The sequence below is a fragment of the Aspergillus pseudotamarii genome (genome assembly GCF_009193445.1).
Source record: "Aspergillus pseudotamarii strain CBS 117625 unplaced genomic scaffold BDV38scaffold_63, whole genome shotgun sequence".
In the NCBI taxonomy this organism is placed as follows: Eukaryota; Fungi; Ascomycota; class Eurotiomycetes; order Eurotiales; family Aspergillaceae; genus Aspergillus; species Aspergillus pseudotamarii.
This window is the reverse complement of record NW_022475077.1, coordinates 41629-58996: the sequence shown is the minus strand read 5'-3', so window position 1 is coordinate 58996 and position 17368 is coordinate 41629. Positions and strand designations below refer to the sequence as shown.

Genomic DNA, 17368 nt, shown 5'->3' with positions numbered 1-17368 from the left:
CTGCCGCTCTGGAGGCTCTTACGAATCAGACGATGTCTGTGCTTCCGGTTTTTATTAATTTAGATATATCTGCTACTTTTGTATTTTGAAAAAGCTATATGTATAAATCGAAAGTTGAGCTAGGCAACGACGGTATAAGGGAAACAACGATAGTTCGCTGTGCAACCGAACATATCCATGACAGATCTGAGATCGTATATGGATCATGCAATGTGGGTGATTTGTCCAAATTAGAAAACTAGAACGGTTCCCGTAGAAGGCGGCTTGCGTACGCTAATATTTATACCGTAGTATTTCAGCTACCTCAAGTTCCAACTCCGGAATGAATGTAATGCTATAATTTCTAGGATACATAGAACTTGTATTGAGAGCGAACATAGAGGTGGCAGTAGGTGTCTGAGTACCTGCTTCACGACTTCAACCTGGCCAGGGCTGGCGACAAGCCACAAAGGGACGGTTGCAGACAATCATGAATATTCATAAAATGCGTATTTCTCTAGAAGGAGTTTCGCTACTATTATGTTTCCTGGCTTCGCCACATATCTCAGGGAGGTCCAATCTCGAATACCTAGGATGTTTGGGTCTAGTCTTCAAGATGCGATTCATACCTGTTTCCCTTTTCACGTCGTTCTCTTTGTCTAGCCTTTGCTTGAACCTTGTTTGGGCGCTTATTCTGACCTAGGGACTGCTCGCAATCTTCGAGATCTCCGATATCACGATGTGTAATGTTGATATTGAGTTGCCAGTGCTGAGAAGAGCCATCGCCGTGTTTGAACATAGCCAGCCTTCGGGCTAGTTCTTCAACAAACGCAACACTCCGATGACGACCCTCTTCACAGCATATTGTCACCACTATATCGATGTCTGCGCCTTCTACGGCGGCCTCCTCACTTGAATGCGTATTCAAATCAGAACGGGCATTAGCTTCCTCAGATCCTTGGTTATTTTCATCCTGCTCAGTTGAATACAAAAGTCGGTCACATTCTTCTTTGGCTACATCGGAAATCTCCCGCTGGACCTTTGCCAAAAATGCCTCGACATTATCATTTTGGAGAAACTCCTTTTGAAGTCGCCGAGATAGCCCGGTTGCTTTGAGTCGCAGATGGCGGGGTGGGTTTGGCAAATGTCGAATATTGTAAGCTAAGGTTTTGTGACATCGTGCCTCCCTAGTATGCTGTTGCACAATTGGCCCATTGGCATGACCATATGAAAAAAGTGAAATTCGGATGGATCTTGCGCACGCCGACGGAGAAGCCATAGCAGGCTTCTGCCCAAATTCTTAGTAAGAATAACGAGCTAGACCACAAAGCAATGGGCATACACCGATAGTCGTATGAGCGCCTATACAAAACTTCACAATAGCTTTGTCACACTGCTTCTTAGATCTCGGCTGACGAAGCGTACGGAGCGTACACATACATTGTAGGTTAGCCGAATGCAGTGACAGTGATACTGGCACAGCCTTCACTGTATTCAGCTTGGTCGAGATCAATTTCAACGGGTATTATGACTTTCCAACTCGCAAGTTGAAGGACAAGTTCTTCGGGTGATTCGCTCTGAGTCACTAGGGCAGAGTATAATTAACCCCAGCCCAACCCGAATAACAGTCCAACTGCGGGGCTTTCTTTCCCCACTCTTCCCAGAGTCAAGAGATCTATTTTTCTGATTTCATTGCTTCATAACTATACAACACAAACAAAACGCAAGATAAACCCGATTACAATGGGTTGGTTTTCCGGTAAGGAGACCTCCCCTTGCAATGTCGTATAGTTTCTTGGCTGACATAGGGCAGATGACTCCGATCAGGCCGCCGCCTACGATGAATATAATAACTCACAAGAGCACCATGAAGCCTCCCTTTCACACGAACTCCTTGCAGGAGCTATTGCTCTTGAGGCCGCCAAGGCTTATGAAGACCATTGTGCCGAGCACGATCAGATTTCTTGGCTTTATTAACTCACTTTGAGTGCTGACGATGGCACGATGCTAACCACAATTACACCCTATAGGCGAGCCCGACTCCCATGCCACGGCCAAGGAGCTTTTAGCCGGTATTACAGGTGCTTTACTTGACCGTGAGATTGAGACAAGGGGCCTTGACTGGATTGATAGAGAGAGAGCCCAAGCAGAGGCGGACAACCATCTTGACGGGGAGCTCCAGAACCGGTACAACTAGATATCGTAGTTGGTTGGGTAAATTAATATTCGCAAATGAAAGGCAAATCGATTGAAAATGTGCAGCAATCTTATGTTGTGCGCACCGCACACCATATTGTGGGATGGAGTGGAGACTGGAGGGGCATAAGGCATATCTTACAGGAACATATAAAATGACAGTCATAGCTTCTTCCAGCATTAATTGTATCGTGATTAATAGATTCGCTTACGGATCATGTGACCGCCTGTGATTGCTCCCCCGCAATTGCCTTGATTACTAGATACAAGATAGAATCCGTACACCGATACACACAGGCCATATATTGGGAATGCAAGATATGTCGGTCTCATATTTTGTCCCCAAAATTGAACAAAGATACCCTTCACGATGGCAGACGACCAGGAGCAAACCCTGTGCTCAAGATGTCAGACCATAAGCCTGGACGACCTCTTCCGGAAAGTAACTTCCTGTGCACTCGTTGAACCAGACCCAAGTCTCGTTCTTGACCGGACTCCAGAGTGGGCAAACTTGACATGTTCTCTTTGCAACTTCTTCCTGGACATGGTCCCACCTGAAGAACGCGATACTTGCCCAAGGATATCGATATATCGTGCGCGGCAAAGTACTAGAAACGGCTCGACAAATAACACGCCAGTCAATGCACCAGATGTGGCCCTCAGAACGACTCTGTTAATTCAGACGCATAGTGGTGGACCGACGCTTAGCCAACGACACTTTGTGAACTATAGCAAAGTGCCAGAAACACCAGTACTCATCAACCATGAAAGGGTAAGCTACGGAACTATGAGGAAATGGTGCAACTTGATTCAAAAGATTCCAAGAGAAGAAATGGACGTGCTGCCACTCTCAGTCATTGACTGCCACAAGCGAGAAATTGTCCCAGTGCGTGGTCCTTGCGACTATGTCGCTCTCAGTTACGTCTGGGGTCAGACAGCAGCACAAGAGGCTCCTAAAGGCAACTCCCTACCTCCTCACCTTCCATGCACAGTCGAAGATGCCATGACTGTGGTCAGAGAGCTCGGCCTCCAGTACCTCTGGGTTGACAGGTACTGCCTAGACCAGAGCAACAAGCCCGAGTTCGAAGCACAGCTCAACCAGATGGCCGATATTTACCGACATGCTCTTATAACCATCATCGGAGCAGCTGGTTCAAATGGGGACTACGGATTACCTGGTGTTAGCTCCCGACCTCGAATCAAGCAGCCTTACATCAAGATTGGCGACTACACGCTCTGGTCCTCTATGACCGACCCGCGAACATTAGTTCGAGAAAGCCCATGGATGACTCGCGCCTGGACATACCAGGAAGGGGTCTTTTCTCGGAACTGGATCGCGTTCACCGATGAGCAAGTCTTCTTCCAGCGCTCAAACTCGGAGCAGACAATCCTGGAACGGTGGTGGAAGACATCCTGCGAGATGTTCCCTCACGGCGGGTTAGGAGCTGATGCTAATTGTCCGTTGCTAAACATGTACGACAAGGTGTGGAAGAACGAGGGGACCATTCACCAGCTTCTTGCACAATACACAGATCGGAAGTTGACCTATCCGTCTGACGCGATTAACGGAATATTGGGGTTGTTGAAGCGTTGTGAAAATGGGCCGTATCCAATGAACCACTACTTTGGCATTCCTATTCTAGGACCGTTGGTTAGTCATCGCAAGGCCATGGGCCGTGATCCCAGTCGGAGCTGGCCGCTAACGGAAGCTTTCCTGGTAAATTTATGCTGGAAGGCGAGGGGAACAGGGCCGCGCAGAGCCGAATTTCCGAGTTGGTCCTGGTCTGGGTGGCAAGCTGTCTATGAGGGCTTTGCTCAACCACTGGCTCACAATGGACTCACTGGGAGAAGCTTGACTAAGGTGAAGCTATTGGTGGAAATGGAGGAGGACTTGGTAGACTGGGAGGCCATGTGTAACATGATAGATTGGGATGTTTACCAGGATTTAACATCCCTGCCGCGAGAGCTTTATATGCAGGCACCGACTGTTCCACTAACTCTCTGCCGAGAGGTAAGAGGAACCGGGGATGGTTTTGCTAGTCATGCTGCGGATCTTACGCCTATCCCATGGTGTGCTATATTGAACGACAATGAATGCGAGGTTCTGATTGAGGTTAATCTGGTAGACGAAGAAATTGCATCGACGCTCCAGACCACGGACTCTTTGTTGTTGAAAGGAATTATTCTCCGCCAGTTGGACCCTCATACAACCCAGGAATACAACCCCTACGACAATCAGATTTGGGCGTTTGCTCTTATAGCGCTAGGAGATAAAGACGGGGCAACGAGAGTTGGGAGCCTGGAGCTGCGGCCAGACAATTACTCGGTCCGTTGGAAGTACCATGTCGACCATTCGGGTGTGAAAAATGAGAAGTGCTGGGTCCGAAATGTTCTAAAGGACTACGTGGATTGCGCTGAATGCAGGGCCAAGGCATTAAAGATGCTTGTAAGTGGACAAAAGGACGAGCTCATTAAGTTGTTATAGAGAACAATACACGGTTCTTATCGGCCCAGACTTAGACCCTGTGGACGGAGGGATGAACCTCCTGGTCGAGATATGCCTCCATGTGGCAATACTGACTCCGCGGCAAACTCCAAACTGATCAGTCTTAACGGCAGAGGATATATATAAGGCGCTTGACGGCTTCATAATTTATGGCCTGCGTGATAGGTTTCCGCTGGGATAGCAATGACGAGTTCCAAGAAGGCCGAAGGGCAGAAACAACTGAGGACATCAAAACATACAATATCACAAAGTACTTCGATTACTTGGATTAAGGGTCAATTGATATGAAAAACATGATTGGGTCGCTTGGAATAGGCATTCGCTTCGATAAACCATTGCTCAAGAACAGTATTCAGATCCGATCCTATGCCCTATCGTCAAGATAAGAGAACATAATGAAGGTACAAACCCTTCCCTTCTCACCCAACTAACAAAGAAAGAAGGAAGGGAGGAAGGAAGGAAAGAAGGTCGAAAGTTTTCTCCGTGTTTGGAAGAATTGGGGTTTTAGCTTATAACAGCCCATTGCATCAAGCAGATATTGTTCGGCTAGGCCCTTCAGAATGGGACGATTTCACTCCCAACCCAAGGGAGAGCATAATGCTGACAGAAGGTGCCATTGTTAGTGCTACCTATATTTAATATTTAGCTATATAAAGAAATAGCGATTGTGGATAATAAAATTTGTATTATCCTTGGAAGATTCTGTGTTCCTTTGTACTTCGTACCAATTTTAATCCTCCGAAGTGAGGTGAAACTGGACGGATCATTCAATTATATATATATGCATCTATGGAAGCTGGATAGGCTTCTTTAACCCCACCAACTTTCGGTATACCTAACTCACTCGTCGAACATACGGCCGATTAATCAAACAATGCCATACTTTTGGTAGAGATTCCCTCTACAAAAATTCATTCACAACTGGGCAGGTTGGGTTTAAACTAGCATTGAATCTTGATATGTTCAGCACACTGATTTACAGCATATGCAAAGCAAGGCGCAGTCAACCCTCTCAAAAGAACCATAAAAAATCCTTCTCGAACCACCATAGAACAACCGAAAATAACTTTAAGAAAAATCTTATTATGGTCCGACGTTGACATTCCTCCGAGCTCGGGTGCATCTTCGGGCCCGAACTCAAGCATTCTGGCAAAAGACAATGAGTTTCGGGCCCGAGCCACTCTTCTTCCACACATATAAGAATATGAAAACGCCCCCAGCTTGGAATGCAACCTTTTGGACAGACTTAATTCCTCACATCATTTTCAAGACAACTCAACTCAATTTTATACCACATGAAGGCTCCTTCGGTTCACCAACCCGTCATCATCGTCGGGGCCAGCCTGGTCGGGCTCTCGGCTGCTGTGTGTCTATCTAAGCATAGGGTACCCACTATCGTCCTAGAGAAACATGCAAGCATTGCGAAGCATCCTCGTGCTATTGGTTTTACGCCACGAACATTGGAAATCTATCGCTGGCTCGGCATCGCAGACCAGATCCCCGAAGTCCCCAAAGACTTCAATCTGATGAGAGCGAGAGTCGAGAGCATGACAGGCAAATGGTTTGAAAGCACGTCCTGGTCAGACACGGGTAGCTCCGATAAGAAGACAAGCCAGGAAGTGCCTGCTACGAAGAAACAATATTCGCCGTCCCGTGGAGCCGCCTTGCCCCAGGATCAATTGGAAGCTATTCTGCAAGCGACAGCCGTCGAAAGAGGTGTAGATATCCGGCGCCAACACAAGGTAACAAACGTGGAGCAGAGCCAGAATGGTGTCACTGTGACAGTGCTCGATCCTCAAAACAAAGAGATGCAAATCGAAGGCTCGTATCTCATCGCGGCAGACGGCAATCGCAGCACAGTTCGCGAGCTACTGCAGATCCCACGGAATGGGCGCGGCCATATGCAGACCATGCGCAGCGTACTGTTCCGCGCTCCCCTGGAACAGTATATGCAGGGGGTGCACCAATTCAGTATCGATCAACCGGATCTCAAAGCCTTTATGACAACCTACAATGACGGTCGGTGGGTCTTGATGTTCCACGATGACGTTGAGCGTGATGAGCCCACCCTTCGCTCGGCTATCAACCAAGCCATCGGTAGATCAGACCTACCGGTTGACATTATCACGACTGGTCGTTGGGACTTAGCAGCTCTTGTCGCAGACACCTTCCAGTTGGGGCGTGTTTTTCTCGCTGGCGATGCGGCGCACACGCTGCCGCCCAACCGAGGAGGATATGGAGCAAACACAGGAATCCATGATGTCGATAACCTCGCCTGGAAGCTAGCGGCGGTTCTAGCAGGCAAGTCATCACCTGAACTATTAGACACGTACGATGCGGAACGGCGACCCGTGTCCCTCCTTCGCCATGATCAGATCTTTGCCCGCGCCGACTACAAAGTCCACCTGGACAAGGCCACACCCGCCGGTAAAAAGCTCGATGACGATGCGATGGAGTTTGGACAACTGTATCTATCACATGGCTTCATTGGGGTCGACAATAACCTCCCACGAGCGTTGAAGCCTGACGAATGGGCAGGCCAGCCGGGTACCCATGTGCCACATTTCTGGGTCACTCAAGATGAAAACCCCGTTTCAATCTTAGATGTGGTGGGTGAGGATTCATGGACACTGGTCTCCGAGTCGGTAGAATGGGAGGAGGTTGTGGCTCAAGTGAATCTAGGATCATCGGTCATGTTGAAACATATTTGCATCGGAAGAGACGTCCAATTTGCTGACAGAGGGAGCTTCCAAGAGGCTCTGGGAGTGTCCGCTACCGGCGCATCGCTCCTGCGACCGGATGGATACATTGCCTGGAGGACAAAGGTAGTGCCAGCAAACCCTGTCAAATGTCTGGATAATATTGTGGCTCAAGTCGCTTTTCGGGTGAATAGCCATTAGAACTGAATGATCGATTCTGAAGAGCTCTTGCATCGGCTTTGGCGTTAGAGGATTGTTAGCTATGATTTGGATTTATGTACCAACTATACAATGAATAAATAGGAGAATCTCATAACATTCATTCATTCTTCAGTCATTACCGACGTGTTTCTCTTCGTACTGGCAAGCCAAAGCATCAGAAATCCAGGAAACGGGCTGTTGTAGAAATGATTACAAGCTTGACACAGAGCACCACATTCGTCAGGCCACATCCACTTCCAGTTCAATTTCCATAACCACAAAGCTCGTCTTTGTATTGCGCTGATGGCTGGAAACTGAGGTCGAGCCTCATCACTTCCTTAGCGTGTTCTCAATCCAGTCGGTATCCATATCAATATCTATCTGGTGTAGAACCTCTTCCCACAGTCCTGGGTCGTCATTGATGTCAAAGTTAAAGGTAATGTCTCGCATCGTTGGTAGATCTTGTTGCAGTGGCCATGGTGACACCCCTGGATGCTGCTCTTCAGCCACGTTTGTGGATGGTGTTGGCTGCTGAGTACTATTGGGAGTGACGGGAGCCTCGATGAAGACGTCCTCTCTTCTCGTACGGTTCGGACCAATGGCGGACTGCAGCTCGAGTAAGAGTGAATGACGTGAGCCGAGGTACGTATTCCCACGGTCTGCCATGCCGCGAAGCAGATTCAGTGCCGTCTCCATCGCGCGGGCATTTGTTTCGTTGTGTGGGAATGCGGCATTCACCATCACCAGGAGAAGGGCAGCAGAGAAGATATACTCCCCGTCGAGATAGCCATACGTAGCTTTTAGGCAGTCCGCACCATCAGCTTTTGAAAAAACACAAAAGGCGACATAGGATATACTCACCGATCAAGTTGTGCTTCGCAGCGGCATCCATAATCACCGTGGTAGCCCGGGCTGCCGTTATGCAGCTGTCGATCACAGCTACTGTATTCTGAGACAGCCCGTCCTTCCAGTCCTCTGTAGCAGAACCTCGCGCTTCGGCATCTAATCGCCGCTGAATTACATAGAAGACCAACGGTCTAGCTGTCATGTTCACGCAGGAATAAAAGTGTAAGAAGATGGACACCAACTCGCGGTTGATATGAGTATCCAAGGCCGAAAAGTCAATGCGCAGCCGGTCAGGTATCCGCCGCAGCCATTCAGACAAATCGTTCGTGATACTTTGGACAGATGCTAATAAGTTAGAGCCAGATCGAGGCTTTTTACGATATATCTCTAATCTCAACGTCAGTTTGATAAGTCCTTGCTAGGACAAGGGATTTCCCACCTTCCCCGATCCGTCCTAAGATCCTAGACAGCTGGGTATAATATGTAAGCACAACTGATGGCCATGGGACAGCATGGGAAGATTCGGCTGGAATCGGCCATGTAACTCCGATATCTTCGTCCTGTATCGTGATCGGATTTCCCGATTTCACTGACAATAATCGATCCAGACTGTACACGGACCACCAGGCTCGGCGCCGACGGTTTCGGTCATCTTCACTAATGGCTGGGTCTGAGACCTCCTGGTGAAGACCCAGTGAGATCGCCATGCGGAGAGCAAGGCCGATCTGTTAACCAACGTTAGCAGCGTCGATAGCATCTAAAAAGGGTTTATCAGGCGTACGTAGAGGAAGGCAGCGTCTCGTCGGTTGAGGTTCTGCATATAATACGCCACATAGCATAGGACCTCGACGAAGAATATGGAACCTTCTTCATGGATATCAGGTAAAAAGCGCAATGCATGCTTGAAATACTTGAATCCCGGAGGGCCATCATCTCCGGACCATTGGTTCACCGAGTACATCAGGCCAAAGGCTATGACGAGCAGAACTTGGCAGTAAACCAGGCACGACTCTCGGTTGGAGAAGTCAGGCGGTTGATTGTATACAACCTGCAGTCGTTCCTCAAAGTCCTGTGGGTGAATGAGAGAAAAGATCGTGCCAATGTAGGAGTACTGGACCCAGAACAGCCGCTTGGCAAATTCAAAGGGCGGTAGTTGAGGAAGGGCTCGTGTTACCGACCGACGCAACGACGAAGGATCGTCATATAGTGGACGAACATCCCACGCTAGATTAGTCGAGGTTGGATTCAACCGTTTCGCTAAATGGGTAGCCGACGAGGCACCGACAAATTCTACTAGATTTTAGCCAAGATCATGACAAAGCATTTAAATTGAGGACAACGCACGGTGTTCGCCAGACCGGTTCAGGAAGAGGTGGTCGGTGCCCTGATACCACCAGTCATCACGGTCCAAAGGCGCCTCGGTACTAGTGTACGGAGTGGATTGGGTAGGACTAGCAGTGGTGAACAGTGAGGACTGGCGACTGGCCTGTGAACGGGATAGACTGGTCTGGGTCTGTGCCTGGGCCTGAAGTTGAGCCCGCGCTTGAGATTGGAGTTGACGATAATAACTTGATATCGAGTTAGTCAGGTGCCCTGATGAACTCTGAAGTCATGTGCAGTACCTTTCGGGAATGGAAACGCGTTTCTCAGCTTCGGAGTAAACACACACTTGGCCGGCGTCTTCGCATGCAGCACACTGATATGGTGGATTGCCAGCACATCGGGTCTTTCTGTTGCGACATCGATTACACCTGTGGCCAACTGTTAGTCACTGTGACCCTACCATAACGTATCCACCTGTCACCTACGCTACAATGGACCGTCTCGCATTGGAGCGGTCTTCCGAACGAGATTGCAACCCACTTCGGTCCTTTCCTTGCGCCATTTGACAAGCAAAAGAACATATCGCACCGATTACAGGTGCTGCGTCCAAGTTTCGTTTCCAATCTTAGTTGTGGTGCCGAACCTCGCTGCTCTTTTTGCCCGCGGGATAGATGTTGATGGCGTGGGTCCACGTTGAACGAACGCACAGACCTGCAAGCTATACTCCCCACAGATTCCGATTGGGCTATGACAGTTCATCAACTTTTTGCTCGTCTCGTACAGAAGAGAATCATTCCCGCTAGCAGGGACTGGAACTGCAGACGGTGTACGGTCGCGTGCCATGATAACACTGGCAAAGGGAGCGGATACGAACCAGTTGTGGGGCCCAAACAGTCATGCCCCTGATCCTTGACTAATTCTCTGTTATCTGGATTGCTATCAGTTCTCAAGTCACTTCTTTCCCCACATTTAAGCGTTGAATGTTCCTGTCAATGCAGCACATCGGCCCGATGGGGCACCACCATTCATGCAATCCATTACTTGGGCGAATCGTGAGGTGGGAGTGATTAGTCAAGCACTACAGCCAACAGACTTGATTCTAGGGACAAAAATAACATGTCGGTGGATAATTGGGGACCGTCGGGGTGAACCAAAATGCCAGCTGCCAATTTCCGGCTATTTTTCTTCCTTCGGGTTCCTCTCGGAATATCGCGGCCCATGAAAAAGGAGACAATTTTGGCACCGGTTGAGCGTGGTTCTCGCAAATTTGAACTCCACCAAACCTTGGCCACTTCTACAGGATTTTCAGAAAGATGCGCAGGGTTTTGGCCAGGGATCGGCAATGGTTGTGTGTGTAATTACGATCTTAATCTTGGGATTATTGGCCTTTGTGCACGCGCTCTGCAACTACACCCGCTTAAGCACTGTTCCAGGTCCTCTGTTCACTGGCATATCTGACTTGTGGAGGGCATACGCTCGCAGTACAAGCGACTATGGTTGTAGTCTAGCTGGCCTTCATAAGAAATACGGCAAGGTCGTCCGCTTAGGGCCTCACTCCATCAGTGTTTCCGACCCTACGGCCATCTTCCCAGTCCATAATGGCCGGCCGAGTGAAAGGGTAATGTTCATCATCGTCGTGGTATCTCGTACTAATTTATTTCGTAGTCAACATTTGAATATGATAATTGTACTGTATTCGCCCAAGTCTCGTCTGCGAGCTCGACCGATCTTGAAAGTAATCTAATGAGCAAGGCCACTCGACGGAGGTGTCTGGAATCGGCGATGCGATATGAAGGCATCATTGATCAGGCAGCCAACGAATTGATCACATCTTTGAGACAACATCCACTGGTACATCTAACGACCTTGCTTCAGGGCTTTGCCACTGAGTTCATTCATCGCCTGGTTCTGGAAGAATTGACCACGCAAGACATGCCTTCTAGCGCTCAGGGAGCAGGCTGTCACTGGTATAGCCGCCCAACCAAATGTTTCACGTTACCAATGATCGAATATGCGCTCCTTAAGAGCCCGCCCGCTAGGTTAAAAAGGCGCCGCGGCATTTCATTTGTTCACAGGCAGGTTCAAGGCGGGTTCAACGGCAGTCAATCATCTAGGGCTATGCATGATCGTGCAATTAGCTCCAACCTCAGCTTTCCCCGGAGTTGTAGCAATGCAGACAGCGCATACACCTGTATTGCTATGGCGTTCGTTTCAACATTCTCCTCCCTGTTAAGAAACGAAAACGTCATGACGAGACTCCGATCTGAGGTAGACACGGCATTCAACAAGGGCCTACTCTCCGACCCTCCCCAGTGGCAGGAACTGGGTAAACTGCGTTACCTTGATGCTGTACTCAAGGAATCAATGCGCCAGCTGCCTAGCTTAAGCTACAACCGGGAGATCGTAACACCCCCCGAAGGCGCTATCGTTGCAGGGTACTACATTCCTCCGGGAACCATGATGGAACTTCATTCGGAAGCCTTACGAGGCGATCCTGGTATTTATGGGGAGGACGTTCACAACTATCAGCCGGAACGATGGCTCACTGCTGACCCGCGACAACGGTGGGCCATGAACCAAAACTTGCTACAGTTCAGCACCAGCATCAATAATCGCCCAAAGGTTCGGGTCGCTTGGCTAGAGTTGAAAAAGATTGTTGTCTTGGTGCTCCTAAAGTTCAACGTGGGTTTCTTTTCTCCGTTACGGCTTGTATTTTTGACTGACTCACATCATAGTTGCAGCTCGTACGTCCTGGTGAAGCATTAATTACCGGTGATAGGTCTGACCAAGGCATGCCACCGTCGATGGCATATTGTACCCCGCGAAATCACTGAGTCGTGGAATCACTACCTAGTAACCTAGCATAGATACCCCTTTGTTTAATTGAATGTTCATACTTGATAAGAGATAGATAGAAATGAGGTGTTAAGATTTCCGGATGCACATTCCTCTTATGGCATTACCGGATAGGACGCTACCCAGGCAGACGTAAAGAGCGTTTCTAGGGAGAACCATTTCAGAGAGTGCATGTACTTTGACGTACAAAACAAAAGGTAAAGGATGACACCTCGATGATGCAGCCGTCGGGTTATTCGGGCCGGAGCTTCCGCCGCCGTTGATCATCGGCCCGACACGTGACCGTGGGGAAAGACGCAACCAGCAGGAAAGCGAAGCAAGATAGTGGATGTGGGCTCGCGACAACCAGTCGGAGACTAGAGCGACCGAAACGATGGAGGGTTCCATGGCATGTCCCGCTGTCGTTATCACTGTCCCGCAACAGGACTGCGGATGAAGGTATATTAAACCCGGGGAATACCCACCTTGTCAGCAGTATTACGTCTCTTCTCGTCTTCCTCCTCCATCCCCTCCTTATACCCTCCTCTCTCGATCCGGTCAGTCTACTAGCACGCAAGCAACATGGCCGGAGACGGGAAAATAACCATCTCGATCGATCGGGGTGGCACCTTCACTGATGTACATGCCATCGTACCCGGGAAACCTGACATCATCCTCAAGTTACTCTCCGTTGATCCCGCCCACTATCAGGATGCTCCCACCGAGGGTGTGCGCCAGATTCTCGAGCTTGTCACGGGCGAACCCCACCCCAGAGGACAACCGCTGAAGCTGGATCGGATTGGCTCTCTGCGCATGGGAACAACGGTGGCTACAAACGCGCTGCTGGAGAGGAAAGGGGCCCGGTCAGTCCTGCTCACCACCAAGGGTTTCCGCGATCTGCTCAAGATCGGTGACCAGTCGCGGCCAAACATTTTTGATCTGTCGATGGCCCGCCCAGGAGTGCTGCCGGAAGGCGTGGTTGAGGTCAATGAACGTATCGTTCCGTGCCATCCATCGGCGGATAAGGATTGCTTCTCCGGAGCTCGCATAGTGGAGGGTGTGACGGGGGAGAAGTTCCGTGTGGTGCAGGAATTAAACATTGAGGAGGTTCGCTCGGAGCTCCAGCGGTACAAGGAGCAGGGTTACCAATCCTTATCGGTGGCGCTGGTCCACTCGTTCGCATACCCAGAGCATGAACGTCAGATTGGCGAACTAGCTGAAAGCATGGGCTTCTCCGTGACATTGTCCTCCAAGTTACAACCGATGATTAAAATTGTCCCACGAGGCATGTCTGCCGCAGCCGATGCCTATCTCACCCCCGTCATCAAAACATATATCGACTCGATTTCCTCCAGCTTCGAGGGCGGCTTGGAGCGTCAACGCGAGTGCCGCTTCGAATTTATGCAATCGGATGGTGGACTGGTCGATTTTCGCCGATTCAGCGGGCTGAAGGCGATCTTGTCCGGTCCTGCAGCCGGTGTGGTCGGGTTCGCAGCCACCAGCTGGGATCCTACCGAAAAGACACCTGTGATCGGCTTCGACATGGGTGGTACCTCGACGGACGTGTCCCGTTTCGACGGTCACCTCGAGCATGTGTTCGGATCCAAAGTTGCCGGTGTGCTCATTCAATCCCCACAACTCGATATCAACACCGTCGCAGCAGGTGGCGGCTCCATCCTGTCGTATCGCAACGGATTGTTCTATGTCGGGCCGGAATCAGCATCCGCCCACCCCGGCCCTGCTTGTTACCGCAAAGGAGGGCCATTGACAGTCACAGATGCTAACCTGTTCCTGGGCCGCTTACTACCTGAGTACTTCCCACACATCTTCGGCCCCAACGAGGACCAGCCTCTTGATACCGAAGTAACCACCAAGCTTTTCAATGAGTTGACCCAGAAGATCAATACGGAGCGAAAAGAGAAGGGGCAGCCTGAGTACGCTCCAGAAGAAGTTGCTCTGGGATTCTTGAAGGTGGCTGATGAGTCGATGGCTCGCCCTATTCGCAATCTGACCCAAGCTCGTGGATTTGAAACTGCATCGCATCACTTGGCTTGTTTTGGGGGCGCCGGTGGTCAACATGCATGCTCGGTTGCGGCGTCACTGGGCATCTCGCGCATTATCATCCATAAATACTCCTCTGTCCTCTCCGCGTACGGGTTGGCATTGGCCGAGGTGGTCAAGGAGTCTCAGGAGCCGGTCTCCGCTGACTTTGAGACCTCACAGTCAAGCCTCGAGAAGCGTTTCAATGACATGACAGACAGTGCTACGGCAGAAATGAGCACCCAAGGATTCTCAGCTGATCAGGTGCGGCACGAGTTGTACCTCAATATGCGCTATGAAGGCTCCGATACCAGTTTAATGATCTTGAAACCGGAAGATGATTCGGGCTTCCTGGAACAGTTCAAGATCCGGCATCGCAGAGAATTCAACTTCAATTCCGACCGAGCGGTCCTGGTGGACGACATTCGTGTGCGCACCATCGCTTCATCGAAGGTGCGCACAGAGAAGAGTCCTCTGGTACAGTTGCGGGAGGCCACCTTGCAAGATGTGAGCGGAACTCCGGATAACACGACGAAAGCCTACTTTGACGGCTACTCCAGTCGCATTGACACCCCAGTGTACCTCCTGGACAAGCTCCAGAAAAGCACTCGCGTCCATGGCCCTGCCGTTATCATCGACAAGACCCAGACTATCGTGGTGGCTCCGAACTCCCTGGCCAAGATCCTGGATACTTGCATTGTCATTGACCTAAAGGAGGAACAGACTGCCGTCAATGGTGTTCCCTCCGAGCTCTCATCCGAGATCGACCCTATCAGACTGAGTATTTTCGGTCATCGTTTCATGTCGATCGCTGAACAGATGGGCCGCACCCTACAGAAGACATCCGTCTCGACCAACATCAAAGAGCGCCTGGACTTTTCCTGCGCTCTATTTTCTCCAGATGGCGGTCTTGTAGCCAATGCACCCCATGTTCCTGTTCATCTCGGTTCCATGCAATTCGCCGTTCGCTATCAACACCAGAAATGGTTGGGCAACCTGCGAGATGGTGACGTCTTAGTTGCTAACCACCCCAGTTGTGGTGGAACTCACCTCCCTGACATTACAGTAAGTCAAGTCCAATGCCCTCGAAGTTATCAGCAACACTGACAAAACGATATAGGTGATCACGCCTGTGTTTGACAAGCCAGGTGGTACCGAAATTATGTTCTACGTCGCGTCTCGTGGCCACCACGCGGATATCGGTGGTATCCTGCCAGGGTCGATGCCACCGAAATCCACCGAACTGTGGCAGGAGGGCGCAGCGATTGAAGGAGAGAAAATCGTGAGCAACGGCGTATTTGAGGAGGAGCGTATAATCGACCTGCTTGTTAACAAGCCAGCACAACACCCGGGATGCTCGGGCTCACGGTGCATTAGTGACAACCTCTCTGACCTGAAGGCTCAGATCGCCGCGAACACACGCGGTATTGCCCTGATTCAATCCTTGTTTGCCGAGTACGGCGTCGAAACCGTGCAGAAGTACATGTACGCTATCCAAGCCACAGCCGAGACGGCCGTGCGCAACCTCCTGAAGGATCTTCACAAGCGCTTTGAGGGCGAACCCCTGGAAGCTGTAGATTACATGGATGACGGCACTCCGATTAGACTGAAGGTCACGATCAACGAGTCAGACGGATCCGCCGTCTTCGATTTCTCCGGCACCGGACCCGAAGTGTACGGAGGCTGGAACGCTCCTATCGCTATCACTCATTCGGCCATCATCTACTGCTTAAGAGCCATGATCGCCTCAGACGTCCCTCTCAACCAGGGCTGTCTAGCGCCTATCGACATCCAAGTGCCATCACCCAGCATCCTATCGCCGACCAAGACAGCAGCCGTCGTGGGCGGTAACGTCGTGACATCACAAAGAATCACCGACGTCGTCCTGAAGGCCTTCCGCGCCTGCGCCGCATCCCAAGGTTGCTGCAACAACCTGACCTTCGGCACCAACTCCAAGGTTGACCCGGACACCGGCGCAACCATCCCCGGCTTCGGCTACTACGAGACCATTGCCGGAGGCAGCGGCGCAGGACCAACCTGGAAGGGCGAGTCCGGCATCCACGTCCACATGACCAACACGCGGATCACCGACCCGGAAATCCTCGAGAAGCGGTACCCGACTCTGCTGCGCCAGTTCACCCTTCGACCCGGCTCGGGCGGAAAGGGACTGCACCCCGGTGGTGACGGCGTCGTCCGAGACATCGAGTTCCTGGCACCTATGGAATGCTCAATTCTATCGGAACGGCGAGTCCATCGTCCCTACGGTCTGGAAGGGGGAGAAGATGCGCAGTCTGGTCTGAATCTGTGGATTTCCAAGGATGAGGAGACGGGTAAGGAACGCGTCGTGAATATCGGTGGTAAGAATACCGTTTCAACGAAGACGCATGATCGTGTCGTGATCATGACTGCTGGTGGTGGTGGTTGGGGTGCTGCGCAGTAGGAGGTTTAATGGGAGTTCTATGCTTGTATTATTCAATGGTGTTCTATATCTAAGTTTCTTGATGATTGTACGGAAGGGTTCATGACTGATAATACACGTTTTGTGATTGGACTGTGCTCATGGGAGTTACCAATGTAAAATTTCGAAGTGTTTCACTCGGATTTTGACTGTCCATTGTCGCTAGAGGCAATCAGATGCTACCCTTGCTCCTCTATATATCGTTTCAACCAAAAAGAAAGTCTGAAATACTTTCGGGGTCAAGGCGATAATATCTACGAGCAGGGTACTCTATAGATGCGTCTT

At 50.3% G+C, this 17368-nt stretch overlaps 6 protein-coding genes across 6 annotated transcripts; 4 read left to right on the top strand and 2 right to left on the bottom strand.

The window, feature by feature from the left end:
- Positions 1-397: 397 nt before the first annotated feature.
- On the bottom strand, positions 398-1488 carry BDV38DRAFT_182054 (uncharacterized protein). Its single transcript, XM_032052097.1, has one exon. It carries the CDS (start codon positions 1256-1258, stop codon positions 584-586), a length of 675 nt encoding a protein of 224 aa, XP_031909731.1. The 5' UTR covers positions 1259-1488; the 3' UTR covers positions 398-583.
- Positions 1489-1722: 234 nt separating this feature from the next.
- Positions 1723-2176, top strand: BDV38DRAFT_286563 (DUF3759 domain-containing protein; the record flags this gene model as incomplete). Its single annotated transcript, XM_032060697.1, has 3 exons — positions 1723-1738; positions 1793-1921; positions 2010-2176. 3 exons carry the CDS (start codon positions 1723-1725, stop codon positions 2174-2176), a joined length of 312 nt encoding a protein of 103 aa, XP_031909730.1.
- Positions 2177-2545: 369 nt separating this feature from the next.
- BDV38DRAFT_295921 (FAD binding domain-containing protein) lies at positions 2546-7581 on the top strand (the record flags this gene model as incomplete). Its single annotated transcript, XM_032062804.1, has 4 exons — positions 2546-2947; positions 2993-3658; positions 3716-4579; positions 6061-7581. The coding sequence occupies 4 exons, from the start codon at positions 2546-2548 to the stop codon at positions 7579-7581; spliced, it is 3453 nt and encodes a 1150-aa protein (XP_031909729.1).
- A 330-nt stretch (positions 7582-7911) lies between these two features.
- On the bottom strand, positions 7912-10312 carry BDV38DRAFT_286560 (transcription factor domain-containing protein; the record flags this gene model as incomplete). The annotated part of the gene is made up of 7 exons (XM_032060696.1): positions 7912-8378; positions 8443-8814; positions 8867-9152; positions 9209-9717; positions 9772-9995; positions 10050-10178; positions 10236-10312. The coding sequence occupies 7 exons, from the start codon at positions 10310-10312 to the stop codon at positions 7912-7914; spliced, it is 2064 nt and encodes a 687-aa protein (XP_031909728.1).
- A 531-nt stretch (positions 10313-10843) lies between these two features.
- BDV38DRAFT_182026 (putative cytochrome P450 monooxygenase) lies at positions 10844-12876 on the top strand. The gene is made up of 3 exons (XM_032052096.1): positions 10844-11368; positions 11416-12432; positions 12486-12876. The coding sequence occupies exons 1-3, from the start codon at positions 11093-11095 to the stop codon at positions 12582-12584; spliced, it is 1392 nt and encodes a 463-aa protein (XP_031909727.1). The 5' UTR covers positions 10844-11092; the 3' UTR covers positions 12585-12876.
- On the top strand, positions 12843-17287 carry BDV38DRAFT_181970 (5-oxoprolinase). Its single transcript, XM_032052095.1, has 2 exons — positions 12843-15690; positions 15746-17287. Exons 1-2 carry the CDS (start codon positions 13168-13170, stop codon positions 17063-17065), a joined length of 3843 nt encoding a protein of 1280 aa, XP_031909726.1. The 5' UTR covers positions 12843-13167; the 3' UTR covers positions 17066-17287.
- The last annotated feature ends 81 nt before the right edge of the window (positions 17288-17368 follow it).

Excerpts from the sequence above, each read along its gene's own strand:
- BDV38DRAFT_182054 (XM_032052097.1), bottom strand. The coding sequence starts at position 1,258 with ATGGCTTCTCCGTCGGCGTGCGCAAGATCCATCCGAATTTCACTTTTT.
- BDV38DRAFT_182026 (XM_032052096.1), top strand. The coding sequence starts at position 11,093 with ATGGTTGTGTGTGTAATTACGATCTTAATCTTGGGATTATTGGCCTTT. Across the intron at positions 11,369-11,415 it reads ATGGCCGGCCGAGTGAAAGG|TCAACATTTGAATATGATAA; the intron begins GTAATGTTCATC and ends TTTATTTCGTAG. Across the intron at positions 12,433-12,485 it reads TGGTGCTCCTAAAGTTCAAC|TTGCAGCTCGTACGTCCTGG; the intron begins GTGGGTTTCTTT and ends CTCACATCATAG.
- BDV38DRAFT_181970 (XM_032052095.1), top strand. The coding sequence starts at position 13,168 with ATGGCCGGAGACGGGAAAATAACCATCTCGATCGATCGGGGTGGCACC. Across the intron at positions 15,691-15,745 it reads CTCACCTCCCTGACATTACA|GTGATCACGCCTGTGTTTGA; the intron begins GTAAGTCAAGTC and ends AAAACGATATAG.